Source organism: Netta rufina, assembly GCF_964035555.1.
Source record: "Netta rufina genome assembly, chromosome: Z".
Lineage (NCBI taxonomy): Eukaryota > Metazoa > Chordata > Aves > Anseriformes > Anatidae > Netta > Netta rufina.
Genome location: NC_140126.1, coordinates 64,614,403 through 64,628,112, shown reverse-complemented (window position 1 = coordinate 64,628,112; position 13,710 = coordinate 64,614,403). Strand labels below are relative to the sequence as shown.

At 53.3% G+C, this 13,710-nt stretch overlaps 1 protein-coding gene across 1 annotated transcript in view; it reads right to left on the bottom strand.

Annotated features, from left to right (window-relative positions):
- Positions 1 to 13,710, bottom strand: part of TMOD1 (tropomodulin 1) — a 14,672-nt gene extending 962 nt beyond the window's left edge. The window contains exons 1-9 of the mRNA XM_084304714.1: positions 13,559 to 13,710; positions 11,990 to 12,153; positions 9,839 to 9,995; positions 8,304 to 8,423; positions 6,038 to 6,127; positions 4,986 to 5,116; positions 3,493 to 3,600; positions 2,770 to 2,913; positions 1,839 to 1,983 (exon numbers count right to left, since the gene is read on the bottom strand). Of these exons, the coding sequence (XP_084160840.1) occupies positions 1,839 to 1,983; positions 2,770 to 2,913; positions 3,493 to 3,600; positions 4,986 to 5,116; positions 6,038 to 6,127; positions 8,304 to 8,423; positions 9,839 to 9,995; positions 11,990 to 12,109 (1,015 nt within the window). The 5' untranslated portion in view covers positions 12,110 to 12,153; positions 13,559 to 13,710. The remainder of the gene's footprint in view (positions 1 to 1,838; positions 1,984 to 2,769; positions 2,914 to 3,492; positions 3,601 to 4,985; positions 5,117 to 6,037; positions 6,128 to 8,303; positions 8,424 to 9,838; positions 9,996 to 11,989; positions 12,154 to 13,558) is intronic.

Genomic DNA, 13,710 nt, shown 5'->3' with positions numbered 1-13,710 from the left:
AGCTGAGGTTTCCATCCCTTTGTTACATCTAAAAGCTACTTTGAGCCTCACCTGCCTTATTCTACAGTCAAGTGCATTTCATGCAGTTGTCTTGGAAATTTGACATTGGACAAGACAGAAAGAGGTTGACGCCACATTTTTTTTCTGCTAGTTTTTCATAATCACCCTCTCAAATTAAAAACAAAACATAATTTTTAAACTTATACCTTGTGCCTCCAGCCCTTGGATCATGGTTAACGTGGTCTGTAACTACTCTTAAACTCAGCTCTGTAACTACCCTCAAAGTTGATTTGCAGCTCTGAGAGCTGCGTCTATGAGTTTTCAAGAACTGTGTGTAAGGAAAAAAAAGGTGTAAAGGGGATGCAGAAGTTAGTTCATGGGGATGAATGTAAATGCCATCACAGCTGGCTCAGACAGGGCATCTCAGAGAACAGAAGCTACAGGACCAAGACCAAGCTCTGGCAGCGCCAGGTGATGGTAGGCAAGAGCGCTGGAGTGCAGCAGAGAGCTATTGCTGGCAGGGAGGAAAATAAAAGTTTTCTATACTTATACGTTGTCCGGGTGTAGAGCTGAGAAGCTATTGCCAGAGACCATGACACCGATGAATGCGAGCTGCAAACAAGAACCGAATCAGACAAAAAATGCAGATCTTAATGGCCAAAGAGACAAAACGTACACCTGCTGCATGGGAGGCAAAGCTGTACGGTCCTTCCTTCCAACGCAGGAACAATTCAAACATTAGCTCCAGATCTTTCATTTGAACACTGTGTATTTACGTTCATTAAAAACCTTTCTCTACAAGATGGAAAACAGCAAGCCTTTCCCGGAGCAGCTCTCTAGTGACCAGCAATGCAGTGGCAGGCAGAATGAATAGCCCAGTGGACGGTAATAGGCATGCTGTGTGGTTAGTGGAGAACTGGCACGTAGCTCTATGCTTGGCCACGTTTCATAACAGCACAGTGCCGTCTGAAGCAAGACCGCCTTTTCATTAAAATAAATACATATATTTATCGTCTGTTTAAGTACGACAGCCACTTAGAGCTATTTCTCCACGCTTTTTAAGCCCGAAGCTGATGGATGGAGGAATAGAGGACCCTGTATGTGGTGAACCTCCCGCGGATTAAAATACAGGTTTCCAGCTTTTCGCCGTTCCTTGCCAACTGGCATTTATACCTCAGGTCTTTCCTCAGGAGTGTTTGGAGGTCATGTTTACAGCCACCCTGTTTACCCAGCAGTGCTGGCACTTCCAATATCGCTCCACTGGATGGGTTTCCAGTGCTCTACAGCACCTTGAAGCCAAGCAGTGGAAAGCCTCTGCCATGTTAACTAGCTGAAACAGCACTTTACAGGCTGGCCCACGTTTCCCTTCACGAGCAGTTCTGCTCCCTTCGTCGAGAGTATAAATATAACTCCAAGCCATGTGGCTTCCCCACCTCCCCCCAGAAGACTTCCAGTTTGCTTTGCTGAGGGGGGTGGGCCAAGCCCCGCTGCCTTCAAAGTTCAGCTCTCCTATTTTTCATCTCCTCGTTAAAGTGGAAGTGAAACTGGAGGAAGACGAGCAGTTGGCAGGAATCACAAGTGCTGTCAGCTCGCAACCTGTGTGCCACATCACGCACATTGCTGCCCAAGCACATTAACAGCCCGCACTCCTTCACATCGAGACCCCTCCCTTACGGCCAGAAATGCTCCCTCCTGGGGGTCTGGGCTCCAGTGTCTCTGGGTTTGGAGCACAACCGGCATCACCGGGCCCCTCAAGAGCTGGTATCTGACTCCAGCACACCCCACACACCCCCTTTTTTAACTCTTTTTAGCAAGGTTCTGCCCTCCGCCCCACTCACTGAGGTCGTTGTTGTTCATCATGGCAATGGACGCGCGGAGCCGGGGACCTTGCTGGGTGAAACAGTACCCAAACTTCAGCAGGGTGGTGTTTTTTTCCAGTATGCTCGCAATTTCCATTTCCACTTTGTCGCCCAGGGGCTGGCTCTTTGGAAGGAGAGAACAGAGAAGCAGGTGAGTGAAGGTGTCCTCCTGTTGCTGCTGTCACTTCACCCACAGCCCTAAAGCTGCCACCAGCTGGCTCAGGGAAGGACCAGCTTCTGCTTCTCCCTGGCTATGTGGGGGATGCTTGAGCCTCTTAATCTTAAATATTTTATTGTTGTAGGCAGCTTGCCCACCTCTGTCCCCCCCTGCCTGGAGATGCAGCGAGTCCCACAGCCCCTGCCGAGCTGGTTGGGTCAGAGGGCGTTCAGAAGGAGCAGGGATCTGCTCACCTTACCCCCTCCCCTCCTTCTGGATCCGCTGCTCCATCCAGCGTCCCTGACATGGCACTGCTGGGACGCCTGCTGGCCTGCTCCTGGTACAGCCCAGTGGCTCCAGCTCCTCCAGCACACACCTCACACAAGTCGTCTTGCCCAAAGACTATTTCTTGAAGAGACGTGCAGCGAAGAGGAGCCTGGAGGTCCTATCATCTTGACCTCACAGTCGCCTGCCCCAGAGCTCCTCATGGCTCAGCCACTTCACGTCCACCCCTTGGTTTGGTTTCTGGAGAAACCAAACTTGCCAAGGCATCTGTACTGCTGCACACTCTACAGCCCTCCTGCCCTGTTATCTGCTCCTTCCCTGCACTGCAGTACAAATTTCATTTTTACTAAGTAACCAGTAAGCCCACGGCCACCTTAGGTCACCCTCCACCTTGTCCAGCCACTTGACCTCCATCCAGCAAACAGGACATCTTCCCCTGACCAGAGCTCCTGACCACCTGCGCTTTACCTGGTTGTCAATCCGAAGCTCCTCCAGGGCTGTGTTGCCCTGGAGCGATTCAACGAGAGCCAGGATGCCGGCCCCAGAGATGAAGTTTGACTCCACGTTCAGGCTCTTCAGCGTGCTGTTGACCTTCAGCATTTCAGCCAGCGCCTGCGGGCAGAGGTGGGCAGGAAGAGCTGGCATGAGACAAGCAGGGCCAGAGCACCCCAGAGCCCCTCTGCTCTGGGGGATACCTGGGGGACCTGGTGGCAAAGGGGATTCCCTCCTGTTCCTGGGGTATTCTTGCACCTGAGTGTGCTGGAGGGCACGGCAATGCCTCGTACAGATCAATATTTAACTCCACCCCAAAAGGTGACAGCCCTTCTCCTTGTGAAGCCAGCATGGTGGTGGCAGGGGGTCAGCCCTGCCTCCTCTTGCCCACCACTCTTCTTCTGGAAGAATCCCGCAGGCAAATATCAGACCTAGTGGGACTAAAGGGCTGTCTTCTGGAATAAACAACTGAAACCTCCACAGCTGAAAAGGGAAGTGAAGGAACTGAGGTTTGGTTCTGGCTTTCCTTACTGCTTGTGACTGAAACACCTGCACCAAAAACCTGAGGTGCAGAACGTGCCCAGTGTGACTTAACTGTGACGAAGCAGCAAGTGTGTGACTCCAAAAACACCTTGCCCAAGAACAAGCCCTGTCACAACGTTGTCACAAGCAGCTGACACTGTGTGGCATCACACTTACGAAAGCAACAGGATCGTTGCTCTTCGTTCCAACAATGCTGAACTTCTTCACATAGGTGTTGGTCTTCAGTGCTTCAGCACAGGCTTTTAAAGTTGGTATGGGGATATTCTGTGAAAAGAAATGCAGAAAACCAGAGTTAGGTCACCATCTATACAAAGGATATGCAATACATTTAAATAGTATTTCAAAATTATTATTGAGATCGACACCAGACTGAGGTAATTTAGGAAGGGGCTGATGCATGTTTTTTCAAGTTCTCTAGCTATAATTAACGTATCCTGAGGACTGTGGCGATGTCTTCATCCCGTTTCCCACTCTGCTGATAGCTCACTCCCTTAATTTCAAGATGCAACGTCTCTGCTGCTTAATTTAATTACCTAGAAACTCAGCTACTTGTGAACACGGGCTCACGGGGGTGTGTGTAGCTAGGATCCACGAGCCTACAAAGCACTGCTCCTGTGCTGTTAAGTATAAATGACAGCACTGAGCAACAGCCATGTAATGTTATGGAAAATTTCTACCTACAGGGCCTGATCCAGAAAGGCCTGAAATGATCTCCCTGTAGAACAAACTGCAGTCACTTCTGACTGTAACAAAGCAATGTAAAACAAGGTAAATGTTGCTATAAAATAATATATTTCTGGCTAACATTTGCCATACTAGGTCCCAGCCCAGAAAATACATCTATGCTTATTCTGAGTTCAGCAAAATGAGTACTTTTTGCTTATTGAACATTTTAGGTACTCTTGTCAGATGCAGGCATTTTCATCTGCAAGATCACATGGCTGGTGTCAAGCACATGAAGGTAAAAACCTTTATGCTACAGAAGGGTGCAGGTGGCATGGCACATGTGTTTTTAACATGCACATGCTGTTAACATTCCTGCCGTATGAACACATCATCATTCAGCAAATCCCATGGGCTGGGGGTCTTCAAGCCAGGGGACAGACAGCAGCTGTATTTTTCAGTACATGTATGTACCCAGAGGCCACGTAAAAAGTGGTGCCGTGTCCTGGTTTGCTTTCTACAAGAAGAAAAGGAGCCCCAAAGAAGGGACGGGTGGGAGGTGGACTGGGTTACGTACAAGAAGGGAGGTTTCTTCATATTTGCTTGGCAAGTGTCAAGATTAAGAAGCCATTTTCCTCCCACCGTTTTACCTTACAGGAACATCCCCTCCAACAAATGTGACTGACGAAACCACTACAACAACTCGGAACACTTCAAACCAGACAGGCTGGAGGTGGTTTTCTGCACCTGCCCTCAGTGCAGAGAGCACATGGCTCCTCCAGGCAGCTGACGGCACTCTCCTGCCACCAGCTCCACGTCGTTATCCCACAGCAGGCAGCAATGCCTCCTGCCCAAAAGGTGGGAAGCGCTGGCGCTTCTTGCCTGGCTACACGCAGTGGTATGGCATTAATACCCTGCGCAGCAAAGCAGGCTTGGGCTCTGCCCTCTGTGCGGTGCAGTTGGTGGGAGAGGAGAGCAGGACATACCATGATATTGTTAAAGTTGACTTCCTCAAGGTCAGGATCGTTGTTCTGGATTCTTTTCAGAGTTTCTTCCACATCCGTCGAGTTCGGCTCCTCATCAGGAACGGGCTTGTACTGCGTGGGTTTAATAACGCCTGCAGGTGAAAAGCAAGATGGGCAAAACCAGAATTAGCCAGAGCAGCAGCACGTCCCCCTTAGGTGTGCTGCCTGCCTTCCCGGAGCAGCACTGGGAGAAAGGTATGACCTGAGAGGCAGACATGAGACAAAAGACTGCACAAGCTCTTGCCAGACCTACCCACACTCATCTGTGTCCTGAAATGCTGCCTGGCACTGGGGGCAACCAGCACAGAGCAGCTGGTGCCTGCTGCTACGTGCTGTCAGGGACCAGAGCCAGTGGCAGGCATGCCACCCGTGTTTGGATGGCTGCATCCAAAGGGTTGTGGTCAATGGCTCAGTGTCCGAGTGAGGATCGGGGATGATCTGGTGCAGCAGCTTCCTCAGCCAGGCAAGCTCTGGGAGCACAGGACGTCACCACCACTCCTCTGAGGGGTTCCTGTCCTCTCCTCTCAGGTTTCGTTTGGAAAGACAGAATAAATGTTCCCACCTCCTTTGGAAAGTGATGTGCTTGACTTTTGGCAGCAAGAAATGATTTTGGCAGGAACAACTGCCCAGGAGACACCTTTTCTGCTCAAAGGGGATTAACGTTTCCAGGCAATCTCCCTAGGTGAGGTGTGAATTGTCTCTGGGAGGAATCGCCTCCACCCACACGGCTCCCCTGGGAAGGGGCAACATCCCATCTCCCCAGCAAACACCAGGAGATGGCAGACTGCAGAGGAAGCGCCTCCCTGGCAGGCACCAGCCCAGAGCTGGACAGCTGTAGCACTCGCGTGCCAGCCAAGGAAGGGGTCTTTGCTCACACACGAGCGTGGCAGGGGTGGCAGGAGTCCAGCGAAAATAAAAGCCCAACCCTCAGCCTAAAAATAATTCCCACTTTGCCTCTATGTCCAAGCTGGCAGGGAAAGGCTGCAGCCTGCGACGCGCTCTGGATCACTTACTGTTAAGCCCTTCTTTGTTCACGATAGTGCTGCTCCCCAGTGCCTGGTAGTACTGCTGGTTGCTCATCAAGGTGTGCATGCCAAGGATGGCTGCAGACAAAAGGAAAGAAGAAAAACCTCGAGTTATTGCGGGCTCCACAGCCAGGAGAAGACACTTGTGCCCGTGCTGCCCAGGATGGGGTCAGCAGCACACTGCATTTTTCTGTACCGGCACAAAGCAAGGCACAAAGGTGGGACCACCCCCAGCTGTCACAGACACACAACAGGGCTCAAATGCACCCTTATTCAAGCCAGTACAGCTTGACTCAGAGAAGAGGAATGCTGCACGGACAGCAAACAAACAGCCAAGGCTTCCCAGCACCAGCCTCAACTCAGCGTCATGTGAAAACACAGCGGGGAAGACAAAACTGAAAAAAAAAAAAAATGCCATCACCGGGATTTAATCTCAGGGTCCAGGCCAGCAGGAGTCTGCACATCCTCATCATCCCGCTCACCTGGGCACGTGCCACGCCAGGTTTTGAGATTTTTTAAATTATTATTATTATTATTTTAAAATAACTATACGACTTCCTGCAGAAAAATGCAGGCATGTGGACACTTGTCGTATACAGGCACATATGAATAAGTATTGACCTCAAGATGGGCACAGTGGTTAAAACAAATAAAAGACCAAAAGTAACTCGCAGGCTCAGCTCTTTGGACACCCCCCCACGTGCAGCTTGGTGCGACAACAAAAACCCTCTACCAGCCAGGACTGTAAACACCTGGGCTGCAAGCAGGGGAAGGATTTGCTATTACAGCCATGTGGCTTTGCCCTTCTGCTCTCTTTCTGAGGTAGAGTTCATGCTGGTAGATGACAGTGACCTGCAGCATTTTCAAGTCTGGTGCTTACCAGCATTATCCATGAGCACATAAGCCAAATGAAGACATCCCATCTCTGCCTCCCTCAGTGGACCAAAGGCACAGAAACCCTTCCAGGACTTTTTGGGAGCCACCCACAAGAACTGTCCTACCGGGCTTGCCAAGGAAGGGAGCCAATGTGCCACGGCTGACAGCGAGCCCTGCTAAATAGGCAGGAGCTGTTTCACAGCCTTGGCAAACTTGGAAAAGCAACACTGTCAATATTGAGCCTTCAGCACAGCTTGTATCACATCAGCTCTCGAGTGTGTTCTCCCCAGGCCTGCAGAACAAAGTGCCCTCAGCAGCATTTCTAGGTGAAAGTAATTGCTTCACAGGTCTGGGGCTTAGAAAGATGGGTTTTAGAGAGAAGTGCTTTACAGGATGTTAGGAGCAGAGTGAAATAGCAAAACCAAGAGACGCAATGCTCAGCCAGGGCAAGTGCATTGGAAGCCCTCGTGCAGAAATGCATTTCTGAGCCTGAGGATGGTTATCAGGAAGATGTCTGTGTGGTGTGGTTATCCTACAGGCTGTCTCGCAGCAGGGGGAACACTGCTGCAGAGTACGGACATCAGAAGGAGACAGAACTGGAGGAGAAAGCCAGAAGCACTGAATTATCCATCGGGAGCTAGACCAGCATGGGATGTGAGCCTGGCAAAGCAACCGAGAGGTGTTCATACACTGCTTTGGTCGAGGCATTTCCTGTCTCAGCCGCAGAGCTATGTCCATGCTGCTGCCTTTGCCAAGATACCAACATTGCATTCTCTAAAGCAGCAAGCAAGGAGGCTTCCTGGGGGTCTCCTCCACTCAGACACTGCAGCCTTCAAAGCAGCAATGGGGCAGTGCTTGAATTTAACCAAAATAAGAGGCTTGAACCCCTCAGAGCAGGGACCATGCCTGTCCTTCTTGGTTTGCACGGGGCTTGGCTGCTCCACTGAATGGCACCATGCTTTGAAAGACCCCAGCCTGACAGCTCCATTAATAGAACAAGAAATTCATGTTTCACTGGGTCTGTTTGATTTGTTTCCCAAGGGCTTGGCTTAAAGGGAGCTGTGTTCCCAAAGGAGATGGGTGATGGGCTGCAATTTGCTAGGTGCAGTGGCAGAGAAAAGAGAAACAAAGAGCCCGTGGATAAATCCTGCTTCTCCCTCCTCAGCTCCGGTCCATGCTCCTGAGTGAATCACATGGGGGTGCTGGGCTGGAAGTAACTCTAAATATATGTTTCCTTTTTTACGAAGAAACAAATCCTGTCAAAACCGACGGCATTCACATAAACAGCAGAGAGCTCAATAGCTCACGTCCCACAAAAGAGCAAAGATAAATCAGTAGCTAAATAACTCAAACCCCGAGTCACGTGTAGCTGTTTTACCAGCAATGTCACAGAGCTCTGCTTCAGAGGCATTAGCGAGGGCTTCCTCCAGCTCTGGCTCCAGAGTCACGCTTTCCAGAACAGGATCCACCGGCTTCTCCTTGGGGATCCAAATTTTCCCTGCAAACGCAAAGTGAGGTCACGCTCAGCACAGCCACAGCACCCGTCCCACTGCCGCAGAGCGGGGCAGAAAGGGCAGGGGGGCACAAGGACCTAGATAAAAGATTGGAGCAGATGAAGAACCCCTTCCTGTTAGCAGGTCCGTGTCCTGCTGCAGTGTGACAGGGGGCAATGGGCCCGGCACCTCCGGCTGTGGAGCAGGATGCTTGTATCAGTGTGGTGGTGGCACCTGCGGCAGCCCTTGTGTTACTTTCATACAGAGCGACTTTCCAGTGCATGGTGCTCTGAAAGCACGGCCTGATGCGGTAGGACTTCACTTCTTTGAAGGCTGCCTCACAGAAATGTAAAAGGGATGCAGGTTTGCCAACACTTGGGTGGACCAAGGGAGGCCAGCGGCCTGGATCCAGTGCTGTCCCTCAGAGCACTGCCACCCCACCACGAGCAGAGCAGGGACAAGCAGCAAGCAGAGCTCCCCTCTACCACCCTTGGGCTTTCTGAAGGTGGACACGTGCTGGGCAGGGACACCTCCACCACGGCTGGCCAGGAGGAGGCTGTGAGGAGACACCAGCAGCGGGCCAGGCAGCATCCTGCAGCAGCCCCACATCGCCGCAGGGAGATAGCGAGCGCAGGGCCTGGCATACCAGCCGGGGCTATTTTCGTCCCCTCTCTGAAACCAGAGTCAGCAACACCGGAGGGGAGAAACAACAATCCAGCCGCTCGGGGCTGTGCAGACACAGAGGCAGCTAAATTTAGCCCCAAGGAAGAAGCAACTGCGCGGCGGGCTCTCCCGGAGAGAGATGGAGGCGGCTATAAACGGCGCCGGGCGAAACCGCTCATCTCCTGCTGGAGGGGCCACAGCTGCTCTGCAAAAATAGGCAGTGTGTAATTTAAAAATATATGTATTTTATACATAAATATATATAATATATTTATATGTGCATACATATGATGTGTACATTGTAGAATAAAAATGTAATTCGCCGTCTCTGGCTGGCACTCGATACAAACCGTGCCTTCACTCAGCAGCCTGTCGCAGGTGAAACGATGTTTAACGTGTCTGAGATCGCATCGGGTTGAAGTATAATTAACTCAGCACAGAAGCTGAAAAACCCAAAATGCCTCTGGCTGAGCGCTGCCTCCTGCTGCCGTGCTGGCCAGGCTGGTGACCACGGCCGGGCTCAGGCATGCTCAAAGCTGCCACATCTTCCTGATGGGGCTCAGTGACATCTTTCTGTTTGCATCATTCAAGGAGAACTCATTTTTTTTTTAATAAAAATGCTTTAAAACAAGCTCTCCCTCAGCAAGGCACAGGGATCGCTAAGAAGGGGCAGGAAGCTCTGAGGAAGGCTGCACTGGGGGCTGTGCAGTATTGACATGCCCAGGTGCTTGCGCTGGGCTGTAAGGGGTGACCATACCTCTCTTTTCGCCTGTGAAAGGAACCAAGTCTTCTCTGTCTTTAACGTCTTTTGCCTGCTTTTCCAGGTGGGCCATGAGCTCTTCCCTTCTGAACGGGCCAGTTGGTGGCTTTTGCGTCTGATCCCTCTGCCTGAGCCCCGCCGGCAGCAGCGCGTTCTGGGCATGGGGGGAGAAACACGGGTCATCTCTGCAGGCCTCCATCCCTCACACACTCACCCCTACCCACCTCTCCTCCTGCACCGCCTTTCTTCCACTTGCTGGACTTCTCAAAGTCTCAGAACCTGTCTCCATCCAGCCCCAGTGGCTCCCATCTCTGCTAAGACACGATGCTCCTTCCCTCCCCCAGCACGAGATTTCAGACACCAGCTCCACGGCAAGATCTCCACGCTGCCAGGTGGATGCTTCTCCACAACAGCAGCTCCGTCCTTCTCTCTGGGGGCTCTCAGCCATCCCCTCCTGCTCTTCCTATAGCCTCCTCCCACGTGCTCACCACCTTTGATACCTCCTAAGCTCAGCAGATCTCCTCCCTATCCGTCTGTCCACGGGCCAGAGGACCCCACTGGAGGTGGGGGCTGTGCCCACTGGTCCCATGAACATCAGCCTGGAAAAATCCCCACGTCTTTCCAGCAGAGAGTGGTGGTGGTCCACAGGCCAGAAGGGTGGTGGTGCCTGCAGCTCCACAGCCCCAGAGCCCCAGGCCTTTTTTCCAAGCTGTCTCCTCGTTACTCAGCCACGTCAGCCGCCGCAGGAAGTCGCTTTGTGCCTGACACATACGGCACGTAAGCACCTGCTTATATTTAAATATAGAACAGCCTTAATGCAATAAGTCTGTTCCCAGATCTGACACTAAGCGTGTTCTTTAAAGCTCTGCTGGACAGAAGGCAACATTTGTTTTCTTTAAGACGCCCAAGGTGATTTTCAACAGGATGCCGACTTTTCCGTGCCCACCTCAGTAATTCACTGTAACTTAAATCTGTTTCAGTGAAAAGCCTGGGAAGAACGATTACTAATAGCAAGTAATTAGCCACAGCCAACCTTGGTGGGCCACTCAGCAGCGCACCACTAACGCACCAGCCAGGAGGCGTAAGGAACAGCTCTCTTCCTCAGGCTTCGTGCTGTGCAAGGTGAGGATGCAGCTCGGGTACCCAGGCCACAGCTGCACGGACGGGCTGTCACCATTATTTTACCTCTCCACACCTTTCACAGAACCCTGTCCATCTCCGCATCTCCTGGGCCAGCTGTAACCAGCCCACCACCACGCAGACACAATCCTGGGAGGCAGCCTGCCACCTCTTAATTACTCTCCCGTGTTGACGCTGCAATTAAAAGCACTGATGATGCAATCTGCACTGCCCATCATTTCCCCCCGAAACATTAACCGCACGTTGCAGGAACAATTTCTCACTTGGCAGTGCCCAGCCTCATCATCTAACGCTGCCGTAACCCAAAGGCCTGCCAGTTGGCTCCGCGCAGCCCCTGCCACAGCACAGCCTTGCCTCCAAAAATGTTTTCGCTGTTTGGCATCAGCAGGCCCAGCATCTGCATTTGTGCAGCTCCAGATGATGTTGGGAGGCTAGAAAGCAACCGGCCCAGTTTGCAGAGCTTGGGGGTTTGCTTTTCTGACTGCAGACAGGAAAATACTGGCCATTTGGAGTTTGCTGCGAAAAAAAGCACCCAGCCCAGAAAACCCAAAACACTGCCTGAATGTGGCCTGATGAGAAGTAGTGATTCCCACAGGTTCCTAAATATCAAGGCAGGTCTTCCTAAAATATAAGGGTGTCAGGACGGTGTAAGCCCAAGCACCCCGCTGCGAAAAGCGGTGTACAACACCAAAACTATCAGCAGGTTTTACTCCAAAAGCCTGGTAATTTAATCATTGGGCCAGAGACCAGTACAGTGCTGGTCACACCACGGCATGCACGCTGGGCACGGGCAGGGGGACACGGCAAAAACAAAACCCCACATAGAGCCTGTGCTCACGGTGCAGGAGCACAACTGCTCCTGCCTGTCTGGGGCCAGCCTGTCCCATCCCTGCACCGAGTAGAGGCTCTGCAAAGGACCCCACCGAGGTACAGGTTACTAATGCAGCACATTTGCCCACAGCTACGTGGGATTTACCACCTCCCAAGCCTCATTTCAAGATGACTTACATCAGGATCCAGCTCTTCCAGGTCATTCTCCAACTGCCTGAGCTCCTCCTCTGTCAGGGTACCAAGAATCTTGTCTTCATCCAGGTCCCGGTATTTCTCTAGCTCCTTTCTGTAAGACATCTTAGAGCAGTCCGGTGAATATCACTCTCACGCCGAAAGAGGACCTGAAACGAAAACACGGAGCGTAGCCGTGAATGCATGAAACATGACCCCGCAGCCCTGCTGGCGGGGGAACGCTGGCTCTCACGGACTCAGACTTGCGCAAGATTTATGCTCAAAGCGTGGCTGGCTCCGAAGCCAGGTCAGATTGCTCAGGGCCCCCCTGCCCACTTCCAGATGCACGTAGCGACCCAGGGCCAGGAGAGCAGTGATGTCGGGAGCGCCTCGCCCCACCATGGGCTCACAGGGCAGCATCGGGGATGTATCAGCACGGGGCTCTGGCTGGGGACACCCAAGCAATGCGGGGTGTTAACACAACATCCCAGGCAATTCATCTCTTTGGGGGGCAATAAGCCACAGGTGGTAAAGCCTGCAGCTCACCCACCCTTAGGAGCACCACCGTGCACGTGGCACTGCTGCGGCCAGGAGGGAGAGGAGACCTGCAGCACCGCCGAGTCCCTCCGAGCCCTGCGAATCCCCACGAGGCTGCAGACCTGAGCGCTCCTTCCTGCAGGACTTGTAAGGCAGCTGCGGCTCCAGATAGGAAAATTATCTTTAGCCTGCCCACGAAAGGGCACATTAACGCGTAGCGGCTCGACAGCGAGCCCTTAAATTTAGAGCCGTCATCTGCTGGGAGGCTCGGCCTCCCCTGGCGCGCCCGCCCGCTGTCCCCACATTCCTGCCACTCGCCACCTGGGCGCGATGCCTCGCTTATCAGGGGCTTATCAGGGGCAGAGCTGGGAGGCAGGAGGTCCCGGGGACCCCGACCTGGAGGCTGACGGACCGTGAGGAGCTGTGTTCGTGCACCTCCATCTCCGTCCCCGTCCAGGGGGGAGATGTCCCGCAGGCACGGAGCCGTGTGTTGGATGCTCCTCCAGCCACTTCGGGGAGTTTGGGAGAGGATCAACCCGGTTCTCCACAGGTCCGTTCCACCAGGCGTGTCCTCGGTGCCTTCCCAAGCCCGCAGCGTTGATCTCTGGTTACTTTTAATTAAACCTACCCATACTCCTGGCTCGGGCGGCGCAGGAGGCACCACAACAAACCGCACGCACAGCACACGCAACCCGCACAGGGCTGAGCCCACCACAACTTTAAGCAGGTGTTCACCAAAAAAAAAAAAAAACACAAACCACCAGGATTTGTACAGAAAGACGTCAGGAAGGCAGCAGAGAGGAAGGGCGAGGGGGCAAGGCTCTGCGCGCCCAGGGCTCGCCCCGGCCGAAAGCCCCCCGGCAGCGACCCCCAGCCCAGCCGTGCCCGAGGAAGGGCAGGGGGAGAGGAGCCCTGACAGCCCCCGGGGGGCACGGGCAGAGGCTCCTCCACCCGCAGCAGGTGCCCCATGCCGGGGGGACAGGCTGCAGCCCCTCGGCAACCCGTCCCGACCCCCAGATCCGAGCCGTGCCCGCTTACCGCAGCACCGCCGCGCCGAGCCGAGCCGAGCCGGGGGGCGGGGGTCCGGCCCGGCACAGCACGGCACGGCCCGGCCCGGCACCCAGCGGGGCGGGGAGGGGAGGGGAGGGGAGAGGCCCCCGGCCGCCCACCCCTTCCCCAGAGCCACGGCA